Raw genomic sequence first — 25,026 nt, 5'->3', positions numbered from 1 at the left:
GGAACAAACATTTCAGTATACTAGTTTAGTATCATATATTTAGGTACGGAATTTTTGGTACACTCATATTTTTGCATATTTTCTTATGTGCGACTAATTCATTACAATGTATTTAGGTACTACAATATATTTAGGTACAAACATTTCGGTACACTAATTGTGACATCCCACATCGCCCAAGGGTGTGATCCTTATATGTATATTTCATCCTTACCTAGCACGAGGCCTTTTGGGAGCTCACTGGCTTCGGGTTCCGTAGGAACTCCGAAGTTAAACGAGTAGCGCACGAGAGCACTCCCAGGATGGGTGACCCATCGGGAAGTTCTCGTGTGAGTTCCCAAAAACAAAACCGTGAGGGCGTGGTCGGGGCCCAAAGCGGACAATATCGTGCTACGGTGGTGGAGCGGGCCCGGGAAGTGGTTCGCCCCGGGCCGGGATGTGACAAATTGGTATCAGAGCCTAACCCTGGCTGCGTGTGTGCCGACGAGGACATCGGGCCCCTAAGGGGGGTGGATTGTGACATCCCACATCTCCCAAGGGTGTGATCCTTAAATGTATATTCTCATCCCTACTTAGCACGAGGCCTTTTGGGAGCTCACTGGCTTCGGGTTCCGTCGGAACTCCGAAGTTAAGCGAGAAGGGGGCTAGAGCAATCCCATGATGGGTGACCCACTGGGAAGTTGCTCGTGAGTTCCCAAAAACAAAACCGTGAGGGAATGGTAAGCCCAAAGCGGACAATATTGTGCTACGGTAGTGGAGTCGGGCCCGGGAAGTGTTCCGCCCCGGGCCGGGATGTGACACTAATTTAGTAAAATATATTATGATATGGACATTTAGGTACACTAATTACAAGAAGTTAAAATAAAATTAATGAATTAAAATGTGTATAATAATAAATTTAAAATTTAATGTAATGACATTAAATAAGATATCTATTAAATATTAAAACAAAAATATAATATGAATTTGAATTAAGTACACATTAAAGGACTAAAATCAATATCCAATCTAACACCAGATTTTTATTAAATTTTAATCTTCTTCTGGATTAAAGTTCAAAACCCCCCTAATTTTTGTTATAAAACATATTTTGATATACTTTGTTCTTCATTAAGGTACATTAAATTTAATATAATACATTTCAGTGCACACATTTTGGTACATACATTTATATACAAACATTTTGGTACATTATTTCGATATAATACATTTCAGTACTAAAATTTCGACGCATACATTTTGGTACACACAGTTAGGTACATTAATTCAAGATAATACATTTTGGTGCATACATTTAAGTACATATGTTTCGGTACATATATTTTGCTACTAACATTTATGTACATTAATTCAATATAATACATTTTTGTACAAACATTTAGGTACATTATTGAGTCTTTCAAGTTTAAAGAATGTTAAATAAAATTAATAAATTAAAAAAACTTTTTTTGGTCAAAAAATAAATCAAAATGAATATATTAATAAATTAAATATTTAATAGGAAACATTGAATAAAATACACGTTAATTAATGTAAATTAAAGACACATCAATGACCTATAATCAATATGTAATATACCACTAAATTTTTATTAAATTTCAATTTTTCCAAGAATTAAAGTTAAGAAACTCCATAAAAATCCTGTTGTAAAGGGTAGTAGTACTAAAGTGATTTGATAAGTCGACATGCACCGTCGCCTACTCCTAGTCTTCCGTTGTGGGCAAAGGGACTAAAAAGGAAAAAAAAATTCCTAAAAAATTATTGTGAAAGTCGTTCTGCCAAGCAATACAAGGGATGTTCATATCCCTGTGGCACCCACTGCTGCTTCCAAACAATTTCTGTGAAAGTTTGTTACAATATATAGTCAAAAGAAAAACAAAAAGATGGTAATGAAATGGTGTGGAGATCATCATTCACATCTTTATAATTTTTAAAGAATATTTCTTTTCTTTTGTTTTATCATTCACACCTTACACGTGCTTGATGCACAAAATAAGCAGGATTAGGAAGTTAACCTAACTAAAAGGTGTTTCAAATCCACCCATTCAAAGTCAGTTTGATAACGATTTTATTTTCAGTTTATTTTTTTTTCTTATTAGAAATAAACTAGGTGGAAGAATGGAATGATGCGTGAATCACGAATGTGAATGCAGTGTGGCGGGAGGGACGAGAGAGATGCTTATGGAATGACATCATTGCATGTGCATTTTATTGCTTTTGATTTTCATGTTGTGCATCATTGCATTTGCATTTTTTCGACATTCTTCCCACCTGCAATTTGATTCCATTATCGATCCCTCATTGCTTCCCTGCCTTTCTTCTTTATTTTTAACCATAAAAAATGAGAATTAAAAATTTAAAACAAGAAAATTATCAGATGGCTCTTAAGTTATTCATCGACTTGTTTCTACTTTATTATAAATGGGGAATTACTGCACAAAAACTGGCCTACAGGCATGAAAGGGAAAACGTGGCCATTGCTGGCAAAGGGAACATATTTTTGTTGCAATTAGCAATAGGAACGGTACAGTTACAAATAGTTGTTCCATTGATCGCCAAATATCCCGCGGAAATATAACGCGTGATAGCCTTTCAATGAGGATTTGGATCCTCTCCTGAGCTAATGGAGAGGATCCTCCTCATCAATTATCCTGGGTCGTTGGATTTTTATCTGACGGCTACAATCATTATAACTTTAAAGGGATCCCCCTGTTTGTAACCGTTGGATAAAAATCCAACGGACCAGGATGATTGATGAGGAGGATCCTCTCCATTAGCTCAGGAGAGGATCCAAGTCCTTTCAATGAAAAGGCTAACGGGCCCCACTCTGGAACGTCACATATGTTTTTAAATTACCCTTAAACAATAACACACCACACCTCTACACACGAAACGACAACCCCCATGTTTTGTCCAACGTCAACGTAGAATCAACCTGTTCGGGCAGGAAATCTCGCTGGGAGGGTCCCTGGCTCGAGCACACAGCTCTCCGAAGAGTTGGCACTTTGGTTGATTGTTGGGCTCCGACTTGCCGAGATGTTGCAAGAGGAGGACAAAATTAGTTCTGAAAGGTGCTTTTGTGGGGCCATAGGTGTAAGCCTGGAGGCTCAAAATCAAAACTAACTAAGTGCTTAGGCGTGTCGCTGCCATCTTAGTATGACAGATGTAGAACAAATGTGTTTAAGCCGATTACTTGCGCCCCCAAGTTATTCTGACTTCTTGTTATCAAAGGATTGTTGTGGATGTGTTAAGTCTACATTAAGTTCTTTTCTATGCCTTGAGATCAAGGACCTTTGGTTGGTTATCTTGTATGCTTATAGGGTGAAGATCCAGATTTGACCAAGTCATCAGTTTAATTGACATTTAGTCTTCTTATGACAGTAAAACCACTAAGTAAAACAGATCTGAGAACTGATGAAACTTTGGTTAATCAAAGGATTGGAAATGACTTGAATATATACTGGGGAATACATCATAACACTAGATCAATTAACTTCAAGACAAAACAAAGAGAATCGGGCAAGATTTCACCTTGTCGGGCAAGGTTTAATCGTCTTGCGATCTCTTCTCTTTGTGGTTACAGGGGATTGAGTACAAAAGCAGGATGAATGGCGAACAAGTTTACACAAGAGAATAGATACTACAACATTTAGAAAAAGGTAGCAGAGCTTTTACACTAGACAAAAAATGTCTTTCTAAGGGGAGTCTAAGGCTAAAAAGGTACAGAATCTGGACAAAGCACAACTTTCTGGGTATTTGCTTAACGGAGAGGCAAATTGTATGTTTATTTGTTTGATTGGTTGAGTCTCTTTATCTCTAGGCCCTCTTCCTCCTTTTATAGGCGAATTAACCCGACTGTACTGTTTCTACTCTTGCCCGAAAGTAACTGAAGGGTAGTGAGTCATCAACATTTTTACATGTTCTACCATTCAGAAAGTGCTTTTACGCCGAGAGTAGGTGGGTTTCCATCAGTTGTCAATTCTCTTGTAAGCACCTAGCCTTTGCTTTAAATGGGGAGCCGTCATATTGTCTCGAGATGGGTATCTGAGCTTAACTTTGGGCCTCGGGCAAAATCTCCTTTATTGAGTTCTTTTTTTCTTCCTTCTCTTATTCTTTAACTCTCTCGATTGTTCCGGGAATCGGACCACCACCTTCTTGCCGGACATCCTCGTCGCAGTCATCTCTTGTCGAGCTTTCTCATCGTGGTTTTGAGCAGCCGCTTCATGCAGTGGCGGCAGATGCTATAGCACTAGTCCCTAAGGCCGAGTCCAAATTGTGTCCCAAACTAGAAGAACAGCTCCCACCACCCGTGGCTGCGCTGCTCAAAATTGAACACGAAGAGGCCTGCAACTGCCTATCTCCACCGCCAACTCTCCATATCTGATTACTTCACCTTACATTAGCTTCACATCGATTAAATCCAATGAATACCCAAATCGAAAAAAAATTGAATTGCTAAAGAAATAAAATTGCAGAAGAAAAATGAAACAGCGAAAGTACTTTTGGAGGTCCATAGAGATGACGTCGAGTTTTGAACTGGCAGAGACACCACCCAATACTTGCTCGCCATTCAAATTCAATCCACCATAATAGAAAACCCCAAAATCAGTTACCCTAAGCCCTAAAACAACACAATTGACCCTAATTCCCAAATCAAAAACCCTAATCCAACCGAATCCCCAAATTTTGATCCTAGGCCTTGAGATCGTCCTCGGAGATCTTCTCGTCGGGCTTGGTGGTGTCTACATGTCGTTGTTGGCACAATCGTCCTTGATCATATGCTTGATGGTCTGCGACTCCAGCGCCACTGCCTCCTCAACCTCGAATGACTCACCATTTGAGCTCTTGAGGGTGATCTTCTTCGACGACGATGACATGGTTGGTGACGGTGATAACGATGGTTTCAACGATGACGCCGCTTTAAAAACCCGAAAGGGTTAGAGAGAGAGATTTGGTTTCTGGTTGTAGTGACTGGTGAGACTTGAGAGGGGTGACTGGTGAGATTGGGTTGTTGCTCTAGTCCTCGCAGTGCCACCAATCGTCGATTGGGTTGCCCACAAGGCATTAGCTTTGGAGAGAGACTGTGGGAGACAAAATCGAGTTCAAGGACTCGAGTGACAAAGTCGAGGTCCAGGACGAGGAAACCTAAAACTAACAGTGAGAGATGATCTCTTCAAACTTGTCCGTCCATTTCAACTACAAACAGGCCGGTCCGGGTATCCACGGTTCCTATACTTTGGGAACCGACCCAAACCAAAAATTACAAAGGCCAGGCCCGCCCCGCCCCGCCCCGACCCGCGGTTCCTGTACCCGTTTGTCCACCCCTTCATGGAATGACATACAAAAATGAAAACCAAAAGTTAAATAAACTTGCTTAAACCTGTTTTCATTTTTTTGCTTTTGGTTTTCATGTCGTGCATCACCCCATGTGCATTTTTTTTTGGCATCTTCCCACCTGCCTTGCTTTAAAAAGGTTAATTTAAAAGTCTAAAAGCAAGAACACTACCTAGTACCTGCAATTTGATCAATTTCCATTTGGAAACGCGTGAAAAGTGGGGAGGACTGGCTCAATTTTATGGTTGTGGGTAGGGGTGGGTTCAAAAAACCGAAAACCGAAAAAAACCGAAAACCAAACCGAACCGAGGCCGAAAAAAACCGAACCGAAAAAAAAACCGTACCGAAACTACAAAACCGAACCGAACCGAATTTGGTTGGTTCGGTTTCGGTTTTTGAGGCTCGGAAACCGAACCGAACCGAACCGATATATATATATATATATATATATAATTTTTTTGAATATTTATAAATTGTTTAGTCATACAATCATAACAAAACAGAACCTATTGCCAAGTTGGTTTCAATGAAACTTTACAAGCTGAAGGCATGGGTTCGAACCCTCATGCCTCCAGGATTTGTGAGGTTATTTTTAATTTTTTAATGTTTTTAACAAAACCCTTAAGCCTTAACAAATAACAAAACCCTGCCCTGACTCCCTGTAACTAAAGCCGCCGTTGTAACCCTAACCCTTAAGCCTCTTCTCTCTCGTTCCCTACTTCCCTTCCGGCCTTCCCTGCCTTCAGTTCTTCTTCTTCAGTCTCGCGCAGCCTGAGGCCCTGAGCCAGTGAGCCTCATCTCTCTCTCGCTCTGTCTCTCTCAATCTCTCAATCTCTCACACGGTCACACGACTCACACCTTGCCCTCGCCGCGAGCGCCAGTCTTTGATCTCGCCGTCAGCTTGTTCTTGCCGTGGCTATCATTAGGCCTCCAGGACATCATGCGGAACAAAACAAAGCTATGGGATTTTGTCTGTACAACAAAGGTATGACCTGCCTTGTAGTTATTCAGAAATTAGAACTTCACTTTTGAGCCTTGCAGTTTCCTTTTATTTTATTTTCTTATGAAACGTGGAATACTTGCAGTTTCCTTTTTTTTTAGCTGGGACAGGCCATTTCTGTTCTGGGTTTAATCTGAAATTTTCTCATTTTTTTTTCTCTGAGCCCATTTTTTCCCTCACAAATTAGCTTCACATTTCCACACTTTCCCAATGAGTCTCTGATCCCACTTTCCTGCATTGGTTCTATAAACCTGGGCTCAATCCTCCCCAACCCACTTCCCTGTAAAGATGAAGTCTTCAACTCGGCTGGACTCGGCTCTGTTCCAACTCACCCCAACTCGGACCAGGTAATCCTTTTCTTCAAATCAAATGAGTCTTGAATGTTTTTTTATTTTTTATTTTTACAATAAAGGCTGGATTTGGCTTTTTTATGCAATTGGTATAGTATTGGGTTATATGAAGTTATGAGCAATGTCTAAGTTAGAATTTTATTATTTTTTGGATGGTTATTCTTGTTGTTTTAGAATTGGATCTTTTGGTGTTTTATTGGATATTTATGTTATGTGTCTGTTTTGTTATGTCATTGCATGTGTAAAAGTGTTTGATTATTTGGTACTCAATCTTTTCTGAGTTGCTTTGTTATTGTTCAGTTTGCATACCTTGATGAATTATAGTGTCTTAAATTCATTTGGAGCTACATTTAGTGGAAATGTGCAGATTTATTGATCGAGAAGCCGTATTTGTACTCGAATCTAAACAAGGAAAGATTTTGATGAAAATGCACTATTTGTTAGTTGTTGTCTGCTTTGTTTCTTGTTTATTATACGTAAATGTGATTGTGAAAGTTTCGAAGATGCCATACTGTTCATCATTTTGATATTTTCTGCTCCTAAACCTTCGTCTTGATAGGTGCGATCTGGTTATATCCGCAAATGGAATGACGGAGAAAATAGCTTCTGGTTTGTTGAATCCGTTTCTGTCCCACTTGAAGACTGCGCAAGAACAAATGGCCAAGGGTGGTTATTCAATTATTCTTGAGCCTATGTTTAACATAACAAAGTTGAAGTTAGATTCCATCATGTAGTGTTTTGTTAAGATGTGCTGCTTGGGATTCCTTTGTTCTTTTCTTGAATTTAAGTTTCCTAACCCTCCTCCTTATTTTTCATTCCGCCTGGCCTCTTAATATGAATGTGAACTTTCATATTTCCTTTTTTTTTTTTTAATAATTTTGGAGGGAGAAAAAAAAAAAAAAAAAAAAAACCGAAAAAAACCGAAACCGAACCGAGAAAAACCGAAACGAAAAAAAACCGAACCGAAAAAAAATTGAACCAAACCGAACCGAACCGAAATTTCGGTTCGGTTTCGGTTTTGAGAAAAAACCGAACCGATTAGAACCGAACCCAGCCCTAGTTGTGGGTCTCTTTCCCCAAATTTATGTCTCCATTCTAAATTTTTTGACATCTTTCTCAACTTAATTTTTAGTTTGACAGTGTTAAGATTTAATTAAAATAAAGTAAAAACGGAAAATAAAGGAAAAAAAGTTAACAGGTACCCGCATTGGCTTGTAGGATACTGCAGAAGTGAAAGTGATGTAGGATATTGCACAAGTGAAAGTGAAGTATTTTGATTGGACAGAAAGCAACTCAATTATCTACCAGTCAGTCTTAACTTGTTGAGTAGCCTGCAAATGGAAGAAGAACTATCCTGGGGAAATACAGGAAACCTTTTCCAAAGATGACAATCTCTTTCTTCATCCTGTTGTTCACGGTAGGTCTCATGATTAACCTTGGAGCATGCCAAAATAAGTGCACAGAATCACGCTGCGGAGACGATGGTCCGCCTATCCGATTCCCATTTCGACTCAGAGAGAAACAGCCAAGCCACTGTGGCTATCCTGGATTTGATTTATCCTGCGATCGAAGCAACAACACGGTGCTTGAGCTGCCAGTTTCCGTTAAGTTCTTCGTCATTAGTATCAACTACAAATCTCAGGTGATTCAAGTATCTGATCCAGATCATTGTGCTCCAAGACATCTTCCGAAACTTAATTTATCTTCCTCTGCTTTCATATTCCAAAGGCCGGACCTATATGACTATACCTTATTTAGTTGTTCACCAGCAAAAAGAGATCTATATTATGATTCAATCCCTTGCCTTAGTGGGACTAGCCATCATATATATCCTATACCTTCACATAGTTTCGTTGACAGTCTTCCCCTTACATCTTGTACCAAGTTGTACAACTTTCCATTCAGTGTCCCATATGATATATTCGAACCAAATTATTTTCTTCGTTTGGAATGGTCCAAACCAACATGTAACAGATGTGAAAGGAGAGGTAAAGGATGTAGACTGAAGGCCAACAATCGCACCAACTCCGAAACTGAGTGCTTCAATGTAAGCAAGCAAAACGGTATGGCCTTTCATCCGCATCATGTTTTTACTTAGCTTCTTCACATTTTTGAAGCATTAATCATGCAGTAGTTAGTCAGGCATCACCTCTTTGCTCCCGATGCTGAAGTTCCATAGATAAAAAATGTTCCTTTCGCAATCAAGAACTTGAGAATGTTCTGTAAACAAATATGCAATGATTTAATGATTTGGTACACATGAAGAACTAATGGAATCGAATTCTTTCTACAGGAACCGCGAAAAAACTAGTTGTTACAGGTTCGTTCTATATGCATTCACCATGAAAGAATTTTTTTTTTTTTTCCATTTTCAATTTGGAAGTTAAGTGTAGAGGTTCTTAATTGAACTTAAAATATGCAGGTGCAGTCCTTGGTTCATTTTCACTTGTGCTGATACTTGTCGGACTCCATCGTGTATATACTTTTGACCGAAAAGAAAAGGAGCGGCAAACCATGATCGAAGAATTTTTGGAAAACTACAGAGCTCTCAGGCCTACAAGGTACTCATATGCAGATATCAAGCGGATTACAAATAAATTTAGAGACAAGTTGGGACAGGGAACATTTGGAACAGTGTTCAAAGGAAAGCTTTCGAGTGAGATCTTTGTTGCTGTAAAGATGCTCAACAATTCCAAAGGAAATGGAGAAGAGTTTATCAATGAAGTGGGAACATTAGGTCGGATCCACCATATTAACGTGGTTCGCTTGGTTGGATATTGCGCTGATGGATTTAGGCGAGCCTTAGTTTATGAATTTGCACCAAACAGTTCACTGCAAAATTTCATTTCGTCAGCAGACAGCAAGAACCATTTCCTTGGTTGGGAGAAGCTGCAACATATTACACTCAGCATAGCCAAAGGAATTGAGTATCTTCACCACGGATGTGACCAACGAATCCTTCATTTCGATATCAAACCTCACAATGTTCTATTAGATGACAACTTCAACCCAAAAATCTCTGATTTCGGTCTTGCCAAGTTGTGCTCCAAGGACCAAAGTGCAGTTTCCATGACAACTGCTAGGGGTACCATGGGATACATTGCACCGGAAGTGTTCTCAAGGAACTTTGGTACCGTGTCTTACAAGTCAGATGTTTATAGTTTTGGAATGTTGTTACTTGAAATGGTTGCAGGCAGGAAAAATGTTCAAGTCACAGTGGAGAATACAGGGCAAGTTTATTTCCCCGAATGGATCTATAATCTTCTAGAACAAGGGGATGACATACGCATCCACGTTGAGGAAGAGAATGATGCTAAAATTGCCACGAAACTTGCCATTGTGGGGCTATGGTGCATCCAGTGGTATCCAGTAGACCGTCCTTCGATGAAAGCTGTCGTTCAAATGTTGGAAGGAGAAGACAATGTAAAATTGCCTCCTAATCCTTTCTCCTCTGCCGCTTCAGCAAGAAACGATATCACTATGCTTGCAAAACGCCATCGCCAAGAGTTACCAGTCATCTCCGAATTAGAATGACTGGAAATGATTGATTATAATTGCTATTGTGCTGCAGCTTGTAATTCATATTAAATAAATTAGAGTTCTGAGAATAAATTGATAAGAACATAAACTCAAATTTGGAGGTTAAACATATTCAAAAAAGCAGTATTGTGAGTGTAATACATAATTAAACAAGAAAAAAGGTCATTTCATCTTGTTTTCTTCTGTTCTATCTCCTAGTTATGGCTGCATTCGGTTTTCTCTTACTTATACGTTGCATTCATAGCCCGATTGCTTATATTGCGTACGAATTCATCCTAGTTTACATTCGTTTTTGTATCTGTAAAACGAAAAAACTGTTCTGTAAAACTTTACCAAACAAGCCCTAATGCGTGCATGGATTACAGTTTATGCGAGTAAAACTAGACATTCATATTGGCCAAGCGATTACGAAGAAGGTTCACAATTATTGATCATGATCCTGTTGTAAAGTAGAGCACTTAACTCGCAACCACGATAAAGAATGGAGTATTCGACATCCACAGAAATAGCTTGCCTCGGTCCAATACGTTTACGTTAACTTGTGGTGAGGAGCAGATGATTGTGAACTTCATTGTCTACAGTGGAAGTAAGGAAAAGTAGAAGGAAATTAGCTCCCCATACCTTTCATATAATTTTGTGGGTTGAGTTTATTTGTCTAACTTGTAGAACACGATTTGGAAGTCTTTTGGATGCGGACAGAATTGAGGGCCATTGAACCTCCTCTTCAACTTTTAAACCTGTACTACAATTTTTGGCATAATGGACTAGTTTGCTGTCGTCTGTTGTTTCGTAGAAGAGCAGATGATTGTCAATCACCCGTCAACTAGGACACACTCAGATGACAGTTTCACAAGAAATTTGTCGTTTCATCACAAACTTTTTGAACAAGTTGGTTTTCGTCTTCCTAATGTTACCAGACGACAAGTTAAAGATTAAATCATTGTTCCTTGTACTACCAGACCATGACTTATAAATTAAAGTAAAAGTATACAAAGTCTGAAATTTAGTCCGCCTAGCATTATTTGTTAGAGCAGTAATGTTTTTATTTAAATATTTAAATATATTTATGTTTTTTTTTTATTACCAATATTAAAAGTCAATTAATTTTGGCTTAAGGAGTTATCTCCCCTAAATATGAAACATGCAATCGAACCATTTTATTTTCTTTTTCAGTTTGAATTGACTTACGTTTTGTCCCGTTGTGGTTTTTATCCGTTTTGATTTCAATTGCCATGATTCCTTGCGGTTTGGATTTCAATTGCTTTGATTCATTACAGATTGCAATCTCAACGTATTTTTTATTATAATATATATTTACACACACCAACATAAAAATACACACACACACAAGTTATGCGGATGGAAAGAGGCTAAGAGAGAGAAAAAAATAGTTTTACATATTAATTTAATAACAACATTTCGAAAGGGTGTAAGTTTGAAGGTTCTTCCATTGTGCAAGGAAGAACCTCATCAGAAGAAGAGGATTCTGGGTTGTTTTCCTGGGGACAACGTGGTGTTTGTGAACTGTTTGCAAACTTTGGGCAGAGCCGCTAAACGTCTTAAAGAGAGCGACTTAGTCCGCGACTCATCCCAAGAATCATTCACCACTCAAGGCTTCTACATTTTTCGGGTAATTTTGTTCCTTTCTATTTCAGTTTACAACAATCTAGTGGCTTTAATTTGTGTGTGTGTGTGTGTATATATATATTCACATAGATAAGACTATCAAGGATATTCTTGTAGCTAGATGTCCCACTCAACATAGAGTATAGACCTTACTAAGAGAAAAAAAAATCTCAACCTAAAAACGCTTCAAGATGTCATGCTTCTTAGGGATGGACATGGAATAATATTCCAAATTAAAATTAGCAAGACTTCACTCATATCACTTGTAACTTGTTATTACCCTTTGAACCTCTTTCTTGGGATCTCCAGTCTATAGGTTGGGTTGCTATCATAAATGACTCAATTTTCTAAGGGCTTTAGTCCCATCCTTTTCGAGGTTTTCCAAACCTTTTCTCACACTAGTTCTTTTGTCAAAAGATCAGCCAAGTTTCCCTCAGACCGTATATGATCCACTCTTATAGCTCAATTAGAGAGATAATCTCTTACAGTGTTATGCTTACGATGTATTTGTCACATTTTCCCGTTATAATAACAGTTTTCCACTTTAGCTATTGTCGCTATGCTATCGCAATGGATCCAAATTGCTGGAATCGGTTTCTCCCATAAAGGGGTATCTGACAGTAGGTTTCTCAACCATCATGTTTCTTCGCTTGCCGTAGCTAGGTAAATTGAGCCAAAATAGTCTGTTTCTTCGACTTCCATGACACGGCCCCGCCACCAATACTAAAAATATTTTCACTAATGGCTTTAGAGTCATCTGACAGGGTATTCCAATCAGAATCGCTGTAACCTTCTAGGACAGCAAGAAACTTCTCATAGTGTAATCTGAAATTCATCGTCCTTTTAAGGTATCTCATAAGCCTCTCTATAGCATGCCAATGCTCTAAACTAGGTCTGTTAGTGAACTTGCATAAAACTCTTAAGGCATAAGATATATTAGGCCTAGTGCAATCAGTAGCATAACGAAGACTACCAATAATGCTCGCATACTCAGATTGTTTAACACTGTCACCAATGTTCTTGAACAATTTTACACTAGGATCATAAGGAGTACATGCTGGTTTACAATCAAAATAATTATATTTTCTTAAAAAAATTTCTATGTAGTGGGATTGATCTAAAGAAAACCCATTTTTAGACCTAGTTATTTTCAAACCAAGTATTAGACTAGCTTCACACAAGTCTTTCATATCAAAATTAGCACATAATAAAGTTTTGACATTAATCACAACATGAATATTTGAACGAAAAATAAGTAGATCATCCACATATAGGCATATTATCGTGCATATATTATTTTTAGACTTATAATAGATGCATTTGTCACTTTCATTTATTTTAAAACTATTCGAAGTAACCAAACTATCAAATTTTGCATGCCATTGTTTAATAGCCTATTTCAATCCATAAAGTGACTTATCTAACTTGCAAACTTTATTTTCTTGTCTTGGAATTATAAAACCCTCTGGTTGATCCTTATATATTTCTTCCTCTAATTCACCATTTAAGAAAGTTGTTTTAACATCCATTTGGTGCACAACAAGATCATGAATAGAAGCTAAAGCAAACAATACACGAATAGATGTTATTCTAGTCACAGGTGAATAAGTATCAAAGAAATCAATATTTTCTCTTTGTCTATAGCCTTTAGCAACTAGTCAGGCTTTAAAATTTTCAACTGATCCGTCAGGTTTTAATTTTCTTTTAAGAATCCATTTGCAACCTATTGTTTTGCAACCAGGTGGAAGATCCACCAAGTGCCAAGTTTGATTTGACTCCAGGGAGTCCATTTCATCATTTATAGCTTCTTGCCACAAATCTGCATCTAAAGAAGTTAAAACTTTTGAATTGTATTAGGATCTTCTTGTAAGTTATATACATGAAAATGGACCTGTAATGTCAAAACGGACCCATAATGTCAAAATGGACCCATAATGTCAAAACGAAGCTTAAGACGAGAGGAATAATATTATACCTATTTGGAAGCCAAAAGGTGGCCGAAGATGACCGAAAAATGCCTGCAAACATATGGGTCTCGCCGGAAAACTAGGGAAGAGCCCCTTTGCCATTTATGGGTTCATGGGGTTCACAAAGAGGGTGAGGGATGGTGGTGTGCAGCTGATGTTGTTGTTGTTGTTGTTGTGTTTGTGTGCTTTCTTAGGGAGAGAGGATAGAGACAGTGATGAGAGAAAGTAAGGGAGAGAGATGAAAGTGAGTTGTGTGTGTGTGTGGGGGGGGGAGGGGGGAGGGGAGAAAGGGACAGGAAAAGGAAACAAAAAAAGAAAGTAGGCCCTACTTGGCACACCAAATAAAACCCAAAAGTAACACTTCAAAATATCTAACCCAACCAAAGTGAAAATATGAAAATACCCCTTTTCATTCCGTACATCCCGGGATTGGTTGTTACATAAGAATTCAGTGGGTATATGAGTATAAACTAGCTTGGCTTTATTCAATGAGGTTTTGAGATAAATTTTTGGGTATGTATCTAGTGGGTTATCATACAGCACATCCATACAACATGGGTATTAGATGTTTTTGGCCATAGAACACGGTGATGAGGAGGAGCGAGATATATGTTTTACCCCTTGCTTCATGCCGAAAGCAGTGTTGGACAGCTTCACTAGCCACGGCTAGTGTTGGTGTGAGATGTTATAGATTCTTTTCCACTGTAACCCCGAATCATACAGCATCACCCGAAGGTGATGGGGCCTACCATGTTTCTTCACTGACATAACCCAGTGTCGTACAGCTTCACCTTCGAGTGATGGACATGTACTGCCTTCGGGCAACTATAATATCCCTAGAAAGTACAGGATTTACGGATTTGCCTTCGGGTAGCGATACTATCAGTTCAAGTAATGTTTTATACACATGGTTTTTATGATTGATTTCATGGCACATTAGAGCTTTCAAAAAACTTACTATGTAGTACTATATATGTATTTCAAAACCGGGGGTTATTTTGTTCAGAAATAAAATGGTTTTCATATGATTAGTAGTATTATAAACTTTGGTCCACTCACCTTTTTTTGTTTTGCACCCCCTTAGGGTTTAGATCTGAGGCACATGATCTCGGCATTAGGATAATTCTGCATAGTTATTCTCAAGTCTTATTCAGATAGGTATTATTCCTTTGTTTGCATACTTTCCTAGAAATTCTTTCATATTATTCCTAGTAGTTGTATGCTCTAAACAAGTTTTTGCATTAGTGTTTTCATTCTAATTACATAATTTTATTCGTAGGCATACTTAAAAATGGCTTCGTCACCCTCGGGTGTCGGCCAACAAGTGCCTACCTTGGTATGTGGGGAGATTAGGGTTGGGGCATGTCAGTTTGGTATCAGAGCAAGGTTGTTCAAAGCATACTTAGGATTTTCTTCTATTCTAGTAGTGTGTCTGCTGTGATATCACTTGGATGTCATGACTTCCGTTTATTGATGTTATTCGGCACGGTTGTGTAACTTTCATTTTGCTTGAATTGTCACATTCTATTGAAGAATAATAAATTTGTGTCAAGATTTTTCTTCAAGTTGACGTAATTGATTTATGAATGACATTCAATATCAGATCAATACTCTGCGACATGCGTCCCTTAGGGATGGCGAGCAGAGTTAGATTTGTATCTAAGTGATGGGAATTAGAGGAAATTTTAGTAGGAGAAAGTCTAGTTGGGACCAGTTAAGGATTAGAGGCGGTGATGGTCTTCTACAACATGCGTTCCTCTGGAATGGTGGGCAGAGGCATAGCTGTTAGGAGACTGCGCACAACATCGGAGGTTCATGTAGAAGGAAATTAAGCAAGCACTAGTCGTTGGTAATGTTAGCTTGTACCGGTGGGGTAGACCAAATCAGCTTTCTTTGGCTTGTTGTTTCCACTGAAGGAATTTGTGTAGACCCTCAAGGAATTTCTCAGCGATTGTTCACTGATAATATTATTGTCTACTCCGACCACGAGATTTGTTTAGTAAACACCAACAATCAAGCTTATATCAAATTCCTCAAATGTCGACTTTGCGTATATTTTGTAAATATCTTTATTTGGGAAAAATGAGCGTAACAGAAGGTCTTCTTATCAAATCCAAGGTTGTGACAGTTGGAAATCAAAAATCCTCTTGAGTGTCATGAATTATTAAATATTATTAGTCTTGTCAAATTCTATTGATAACTACTAGTGATTCTTTGACCATAACCTAAACTCTCATCTTCGAATAAGAAACAAGTTAGTTTTATTCAAGACGTTTCCTCACCCTAACACTGTTCTTACATCCCTTGAGGACACCAATAAATTTTGAATCCAACAATGATGGTTACTGCATAAATGGTGATGCGCTGATGCAGCATGGCTGAGTAATGCTATGTCATTTGACATTGGCACTACCTGAAGTGAATTGTCCTATCTATTACCTAGAGTCAATAACTACCACCCTTACTTGAAAACCAAATGACACTTCTCTGTGGAGACTTAGGTGATGATTGTGGTTTATTGATCATCTCGCCCGGTGTACTATCCATCCGTTCGTGAGACTTATACCCTGAACCATTTGGTCGAAATTTTTATTTTCAAATCTTTCAGACCCTCTGACACTTTGGTTTGCATTAGCTCTGTTCACAGTCTCAGTTTCACCTCCTGGTATTGCAAGAAATTTTAGTAGTCATAGGCTCTCTTACTGCTCTTTACAGTATTCCTGAAGTAGATAGACTGTTCAGGAGAACCATTCAGACGTCAAAGTTTTAGTTGGGATAGTCCCTCCTCCAATTACTCACTCAACACCTGACTGAGTAACTCTTCACCACTGGTGATTTAATGTTTCTAGAACTACCGTAGTAACAAATTGCTATGAATTTTGGGTTGAGGAAAAAATCTAAATTTTCGTTCATCAGTTTCATTGGATTATCGTCCACCCTCGTAAACTTCTTAGTTATATTCTTAGTTGAAATGAGCTAAGTCTCTGACGACGGTGATTGATAGAGTATACGACTGCACCATCATGTACCACCTAATTGTGCAATTGTAGTTATAGACGCCCGTTGTAGAAAAGCACGTAGGTACCTGAATCCTCTTCGATCCATATATTTCCATATTATGTTGAATCCCCGAATACTGTTTTGACATTATCTCTCGATCATCAGAAAACTGTGTTAGCCAATTTTTATTTCTAAATTGTTATCAACCAATCAAGTGAGGTATTGTATGCATGCAAGCATCGTAATAACTCAGATATCTTGTACTCTAGATTTGATGGACTTGTCTTGACCCTCAAATTATTGGGTGTTCTTTTAGCCTTCTCGACATGGTTCCTTGTTAGCTCCGTGACGAATCCATGATGGATCAACTTAACTGAAATGTGCACCCAGTTTCATATCGATTCTAATGGGAACATTAGGAGCATAATCTTTTGCGAGCCTACTAGACTTACCAAGAAGAGTTTCATGTGGTCTTGAGGATTGAGCAGGCTTCCAGCATGGAATTGGTGAATGTAAAAATGTAAGTTTTGAGCTTGGCAGTTATGGCGACAATTTCTATGTATGGTTCGAAATGGTAACTGTCAAATTGAGGGAAGTAGTAAGAGTTATGGTTCTTCTAGTATAAGTTTTGAAATTTCTATCTTCTGACTAGGAGAGCAACGATTTTGGTTCGTCATAGAGGAAATGTGTTACTACAAGCGTTCGTCTTTACGCATCGTTCGATTAGTTCAATTCAGGACCTTATTGTTTGGATCTACGTGAATGTTGAAGTGTACGCTTAGTTCATATTGATTTGGACATGAACGTTAAGAGCATAACCTTTCCACAAGCTTACTTGACTTACTAGGAAGAGTTTTAAGTGGTTTGGAGTTGAGCCGTCTTTTAGTAAGGAATTGGTAAAGGTAGAACTGCAGATTACGAGCTTGGTGGTTGTGGGGTCAATTTCTATAATTGGGTTGAAGTAGCAATTGTTACTCAAAGGAAGTGGTTAGAGTGGGAGTTCCTTTAATACTGGTTTTGAATCTTATGTCTCGCGATCAGGAGTGCGATCATCACGGTTGGACACGACAGTAATGTTTTATGACATATGTTCGTCTATACGCATCTTTCAGATAATTCATTCCAGGACTTTGTTGTTCATGTATGCGTAGATGTTGAAGCACCTCTAGTAGCTTTGATTGGTGTGCTTTGGAGTAGTACGGCAACATGATCGAGGCATAGATCGGATGATCTAGACACATTCTCACTGTGAAGAGTAAAATGGTATTTCGGTATCTTCGGAACTCGGGAACTTCTCATTTGCTTACCATGACAACGATGATTTATCGGCATTATAGGTTGTAGACTGTAATTTCGATGGCTTAATTGTTGGGTTCGCTAAGTAAGTGGGCAATTCGGCCCGTCTACAACATGAGCTATTAGTTAGCTATGATGAGGACTCGACTCAAGACACACCCATTCTCGAAGTACGTGATCTGACAAATGTTTGGGCATGCTTATTTTCATTTGTGGTTTCGATTTTCAGTACAAATATTTTAAATTACATTATTTTATTTATATGCATTTTGGTTTTACAAAATTTTGGGTGAATTAATTTCATTTTTGATTTTCCACTCTGTACAAGTATTTGAATCTTAGGTTAGTATATATATCTATTTTTGTCGTCATCCTATATTACGTATATATATTTTTGAATTATGTTATTACATAATAAATCCTATTTTCAACTTAATATTTTTATATGAGTTTTATACTATACTATCGTATTGAGGAAGGAAGAAGGTATGAGCTTGGAGGCATGAAAAATGAGTCATTGCAATCTGTTCGCGACGAAAATGGCATGCTCTTTTATGCAGCCGCTCTACTCGATTTCTTTCCTATATGTATACATATTTTATCTCTCTATTTTCAAATATTTTACATATAGCAAGTTATTTCAAATTTCAGGGATGAAATTTTTCTTAAGGGGGGTAGATTGTAATAACCCAGTCTTAAAATATGCTATAAATTACAACTTTGCCATCAGATTGGGCTGTGTCAATTCGGCCCAAAGGTTGGGTGTGGGATTGTTAGCCCAAAACCAAGCTCAAGTCGCGTTTCATTTCTTTCCCCGTGACCCATAACTCTCTCTTTTATTCTGAAAATAGTTTCCTCTCTAACACTCTAATTCTCTCTTAGCTCACATTCTCTCTAAGCTCCGAGAAGGAGACCACCATCACCCACGCCATTTCTGTCCAAATCAAACCCCAAAAATCTCAGGGACATGGAGAATCTACTTGCAGCTTTGCATGTGTTATTAGAGCACCTCTGTTTGCTCTGCCATTAATGCCAAGAGCTTGAGCTTTCTTGAATTTCCATCTCAGGTTAACTACTTCTCTTAGGTTTGGTGAATTATAATATATCTCTGTGATGAATTATATGTTGAAAACCTTTGGGGTTTAATCTGTATTTAGAATCTGTGCCTGTATGTCACCCCATCAACGAATTCTGGCGTAGATCGTCGAGTTCAAAGCTGGTTGGTGATTGTTTCTATTGGGATTCAGCTTGATTTTGAATCATAATGTTTGTGGGCTAACCTAAGATTGATGTTGTGGGTGTAATTCTCTACATCCATTTCGCCAACCTTTTTCCAGATTCTGGCGAGTCTCGTTGAGCTCCAACGATCGAATTTGAGAATGATTTCACCTCTCTTCACCCTAAAAGGATCCTAGGGTTATTGCTAGTGAGTTTTACGACCTAATTACTTGAATTTTGGCTTTGAAATCGATGAAATCGAGCTCGGAAGAGCCCTGATCATATTCTGGAATTTTATGTAGTTTGACGGCGAGGCTTTTCAACGGCGGAACCTCGAGATCTGTTAACTTTAACGGAATTTCCTAACGGCAAGGTATATTTCGTTATCTCGAACTTGAATCCAAACCCGGATATAACTCAGTAATCCAGCCTAAGCCTAATTCGAAAACCAACCCAAAACCTAATATGAACCCAGCCCAATGAATCAGACCCAACGCAATTACCCTATACCCTAGGTCTGATCCCTTGGGCTTAAACCCAAGCCCATTACCTTAGGCGCAAAGCCTCTCGACCCAATACTATTACCCAAAACCCAGGCCCAACCCCGGATCCGACTAGGACCTAAACCCAAACCCTTGGGCTGGCGCATCATGCCCAGTGCATGGGGCACACACGCCTCCGTCGAAGGCACTGTGCTCTGCCGTCGTCAACTTTTTCCGGCGACTTATCTCGGCGCGTGGAGGTGTGGTCGTCCGGCCGCTACCCCGTGGCGGCGTGTGCAACAACGCATGGGGTAACTCGAGGTCCTTCCTTAGGTTATTCGACGTACCGAATCCGAATCCGCTATCCGTTTTCCCAAATTTTAACGTTTTAGTAGAGTTTGACTAAGTGGTCTTTTTATGTGTTTAGGTACATTGGTGGGAAGTGGCTACATCCTCACTAGTTGAGCGGCTCCTCGGCAATAAAACATTTGTGAGTGTCCCCCTTCATAACTTGCATGGTTTTACAAATCTTAGGAATGCATGCATATGATGTTTTTATAATTTGAGCATGTTTTAAAGTACATTTTTAAGGATATACATATGGTTGAGATTTAGAGAATTTACGATTTGGTTTCATCGCTTTAAAAATTATTTAAGTTATGAACAAATGGTTTTATACGTAAGAATTCAGTGGGTTTATGAGTATAAACCAGCTTGGCTTTATTCGATGAGGTTTTGAGATATATTTTTGGGTATGTATCTAGTGGGTTATCATACAACACATCCACCCAACATGAGTATTAGATGTCTATGGCCATAGGACACAGTGATGAGGAGGAGTGAGATATATGTTCTACCCCCAACTTCACTGCCGAAAGCAGTGTCAGACAACTTCACTAGCCATGGCTAGTGTCGGTGTGAGATGTTATAGATTCTTCTCCGGCATATCCCGGAGTCGTACAGTTTCACCTTCAGGTGATGGCCAGGTACTGCCTTCGGCCGACTATGATACCCCTAGAAAGTACAGGATTTGCCTGGGGGCAAAGGATTTATGAATTTGCCTTCGGGTGGCGATACTATCAGTTCAAGTACTGTTTTATACACATGGTTTTTATGATTGATTTCATGGCACATTAGAGCTTTTAGAAAACTTACCATGTAGTACTATAGATGTATTTCAAAACAGGGGGTTATTATGTTCAGAAATAAAATGGTTTTCGTATTATTAGTAGTATTATAAACTTTGGTTCACTCACCTTTTCTGTTTTGTGCCCCCTCAGGGTTTAGATCTGAGGCACATGATTCCGGCGTCAGGACAACTCTATGTAGTTATTCTCAAGTCTTCTTCGGATAGGTATTATTCCTTTGTTTGCATACTTTCCTAGAAATTATTTCATATTATTCCTAGTAGTTGGCTCTGAACAAGTTCCTGCATTAGTGTTTTCATTCTAATTACATAATTTTATTCGTAGGCATACTTCAAAATGGCTTCATCACCCTCGGGTGTCAGTCAGCACATGCCTACCCTGGTATGTGGGGACATCAGGGTTAGGATGTGTCATGTAAAGTATAGTACTCATCTCGCAACCACGATAAGGAACGGAGTATTCGACATCCACAGAAATAGCTTTCCTCAGTCCCGCACGTTTATGTTGACTTGTGGTGAGGACCAGATGTTTGCGAACTTCATTGTCTACTGTGGAGGTAAGGAAAAGTAGAAGGAAATTAGCTCCCCATACCTTTCATATAAGAAATTTTTGTGGGTAGAATTTATTTGTCTAACTTGTAAAACACGATTTGGAAGTCTTTTGGATGTGCACAGAATTGAGGGCCATTGAATCTTCTCTTCAATTTTTCAACCTGTACTACAATTTTTGGCATAATGGACTAGTTTGCTGTCGTCCGATGTTTCGTAGAAGAGCAGATGATTGTTAATCACTCGTCAACTAGGACACACTCAGATGGCAGTTTCACTTTGAAATTTGTCGCTTCATCACATAAACTTTTTGAACAAGTTGGTTTTCGTCATTCCTAATGTTAGGAGACGACAATTTAAAGATTAAATCATTATTCCTTGTACTACCAGACCACAACTTATAAATTAAAGTAAAAGCATACAAAGTCTGAAATTTAGTCTACCTAGCATTACTCAACCAGTAAAGATTTCAAGCATTTTATGCCAAAAATGAACAGCAACTCATACCGGATCAGTTAAAGAAGATCAACGCAGGGAAATTTAGCCATAGTTGTCTAAGTAGCCTTTGTTGGCATATTAAATAAATTAGAGTGTTGAAAAGAAACTGATCAGATGGACGACTCAAATTTGGAGGTTAAAAAAAGGCCAGTCAATTTGTTTACATCTATTCGATCTCCTTATCTGTGGCTGTGTTCATCATCTTTCCCTAGATTATATATGTTGCAATCGTACCCCGGCTGCATTTATCTTCAATGCTTGAGTTGAGTAGCTTTGTTTTGGAAAACATTTGATGATTAACTCTCTTTTTTTTCCCATATTGACATCGCCACCACGGTTTTAATGTGGTTTAGATTAAAGTTTAAAATTCTTAAATTTACGTACACTCGTTTTTGTATTTGTACAGAAGGCTGTTTTGCAAAATGTTTCCAAACAAGCTCTAATGGATGCATGAATTACAATTTTTGCGAGTAAGAAGGCTCACAGTTAATGATAATAATCCTGCTGTAGAGGGTAGTATTACTAAAGTGATTTGATGAATCGACATGTACCATCTTCTAGTCTTCTGGTAGGCAAGTCTAATGGACTTGCAAAGAAAATAGTGGTTTAGGTTTGGGCACAAGGCTAAGAACTAGTCGATTAAGGGTTGGCATGGTTTGGTTTGGTCTACTTTTACCTCAAAACTGTGGACCAAACCGAAGACATGCACTCGGTTTGGTTTGGTATTAAAATCAAAGTTTGTAAGGTAAAACCAATTTTTCGCTTTAGGAAAGTTTTGGTTGTCTTAACATATATTGTAGATCTCTATTGATCTAAATAGGAAAAATCTTAAGCCTATAATAATGAGAAAAATGGGGATGCTTATTTTCTCCTTTCAATTCCGCTCGTGTCCAGTTTGGTATCTTTTTTTAGATTTAATTTCTTGTTTTAAATAGTTATGAATGTAGCTAAATTTCTTAATATTTATTAGTTTCAAGAAAAAAAATATAAATACCAAAAACCGTTGAAAGTCCGGCTACTTGATTTGGGGTAGCAACTAGTATTTTCCAAGGACCAATTCTCCTTGGCTTCCAAACTATACAATGGGAGTTCATATGCCTCTACGTGGCACTCAGGGCTACTTTGAAAATTCAACCCTCTTGATTTGACCACTCGTAATTTGTGTGCATAAAATGGTGTGACAATCCTAATTTGTATCTTTATAATTTTTCATGAATCACGTCTTTATAATTTAAAAAAAAAAATATTACTTTCCTTTTGTTTTAGCATTCAACTTTACACATGATGCATATGATAGAATTTCTGATCTCTATAAAATAATTCACCCACACCAAGGCCTTACGGGAAGGCTTTAATATATACACTACAACATACAAATTTTACAATTTTAAAATACAAATACTGCACGCCACACATGCAGCAGCACAGCAACAGCACACCAGAGCACTCGGAGCAAAAGCACAACAATAATAAACTGTCCTCCCTGCTGTCCATGAGTCAGCAATCACATGTCCACTATAGTTGTAATGATGGCAGGCACTTTAGAGTTTAAACATGAGCTGGATTCTTGTAACTCGGACTTGGTCTAACAGCATATATAGAATAACATGATTAGCAGCAGTTGCATATAAGTTATTCTCTTGAAGAGCGGAGAGACTAGCTCAAGTTTTGTACCAGTAACTCTTTTGGTGGGACAAATATATCCTCAAAGCTCATGTAATTTCAACCATTTTTCTACAATCCACATAATGTGTAAAGCATAAGGAATACATGTTTATTTTAGGTTTTTCTTTTAAATTGAACTATAATTAATTAAGCTACAAAACCATATGTGCCAATTTACCTCTTGAACTCCTTTTCCCAAATTTACCTCCTCCTTAGACTAAAATATTCTAACAAATGGCTCCAAATGTCAAGATTATTAGGTTGGCTTATTTTCTTTTAATTTTTTTTTTAAATAATTAAGAAAAGATGAAAATTTAAAATTATTACAATAATTTAAGATAAGCCGTGTTTAAAATTATCAGGTTGGCTTATTATTTGTACTCTACATAAAAAAATTGGAAAAACAAATATACAACACCTTAGTGACTAGTTTGGTACTAATTAGGACATGACAGATGTGCTAACAGACACCAAAGCATGAAAATACACCACCGATTTGGATTCAGATTGAAGGTACCTTCAGTATTCTTATGTACCTCAACTTTAAACTACTCTTTTTTCCCTCCCCTATTCACCTTCACAAGCATGTTATAAAATTGGGACTTTCGAGTACTTCGGGTATTTTAACTGCTGAACCTTTATTTAAAAATATAGAATATCAATATTTAATGGTTAAAACATTTGATACTCTGGAGAACCCAGAATTTTTTATATAAACTATGTATAATTTCGATCCCCCGTGCCCACAGTGCAAACAAATAGAAACAAGTACCAAGTAACATTTAAGTGAATCTGTCCTTAATGTTAAATGTACAAATCTTAAAGATCTGTAAATAAAAAGTTCACAGGACACAAAATTTAAATGTAAATTTAAGAACACGATAAAATTTATAAATTTCTGAATAATGTATCACACCAATATAGTAGTGCGATTTGGATGCTCACCTTGTATTATTTGTCAAAAAGACTAGGTTCACTAGAAGAACCTCTTGATTGATTATGAAGTTAGAACTAAGTGATGCTTGCCTGTATGAATGGTTGTTTAACAAATTCAGAAAGTCACTTGATCTTTTCTATATGAGGAAGATTTCCAATTTTTCCTCAATAGTACGTAGCATTGCGTGCCACGGAAAATATAAATGGTTGAGATTGAAAATACAAGATTCAAAAGCACCCATAGCACTGAGTGCTACGTTTCATTGAAGCCACACCTAAATATTTCTGCATGAAATAACTAATCAAGAACATTATTTCCTTCATCGTTATTTACCAAGTTCAAAATCTTGAAACAAATTTCTGCAGTACATATCCTCTGTCTCTCTTTCAACGTTTGGTTTGTCTTTGATTGTCCAAG

The 25,026-nt window shown here is 38.0% G+C and overlaps 1 protein-coding gene and 1 long non-coding RNA gene across 5 annotated transcripts; both read left to right on the top strand.

The window, feature by feature from the left end:
• The first annotated feature begins 7,966 nt into the window (after positions 1–7,966).
• On the top strand, positions 7,967–10,407 carry LOC137748147 (rust resistance kinase Lr10). The gene is made up of 3 exons (XM_068488241.2): positions 7,967–8,747; positions 8,978–9,004; positions 9,107–10,407. The coding sequence occupies exons 1-3, from the start codon at positions 8,069–8,071 to the stop codon at positions 10,216–10,218; spliced, it is 1,818 nt and encodes a 605-aa protein (XP_068344342.1). The 5' UTR covers positions 7,967–8,068; the 3' UTR covers positions 10,219–10,407.
• An 8,537-nt stretch (positions 10,408–18,944) lies between these two features.
• LOC137749057 (uncharacterized) lies at positions 18,945–22,885 on the top strand. 4 transcript variants are annotated; one of them, XR_015954226.1, is made up of 7 exons: positions 18,945–19,180; positions 19,271–19,332; positions 19,451–19,539; positions 19,634–19,704; positions 20,241–20,303; positions 21,094–21,167; positions 21,286–21,712. It is a non-coding gene; the product is annotated as an uncharacterized LOC137749057 (long non-coding RNA). The 4 variants fall into 4 exon arrangements; XR_011070150.2 differs by lacking the exon at positions 19,271–19,332 and adding an exon at positions 22,414–22,885 and having other exon boundaries at positions 18,948–19,180; positions 21,286–21,517; XR_015954229.1 differs by lacking the exon at positions 19,271–19,332 and having other exon boundaries at positions 18,948–19,180; positions 21,286–21,517; positions 21,618–21,712.
• The last annotated feature ends 2,141 nt before the right edge of the window (positions 22,886–25,026 follow it).

The sequence above is a fragment of the Pyrus communis genome, chromosome 2 (genome assembly GCF_041283825.1).
Source record: "Pyrus communis isolate YQ-2024b chromosome 2, ASM4128382v1, whole genome shotgun sequence".
In the NCBI taxonomy this organism is placed as follows: domain Eukaryota; kingdom Viridiplantae; phylum Streptophyta; class Magnoliopsida; order Rosales; family Rosaceae; genus Pyrus; species Pyrus communis.
The sequence above is the reverse complement of the archived record's forward strand: the minus strand, read 5'-3'. Positions and strand labels throughout refer to the sequence as shown.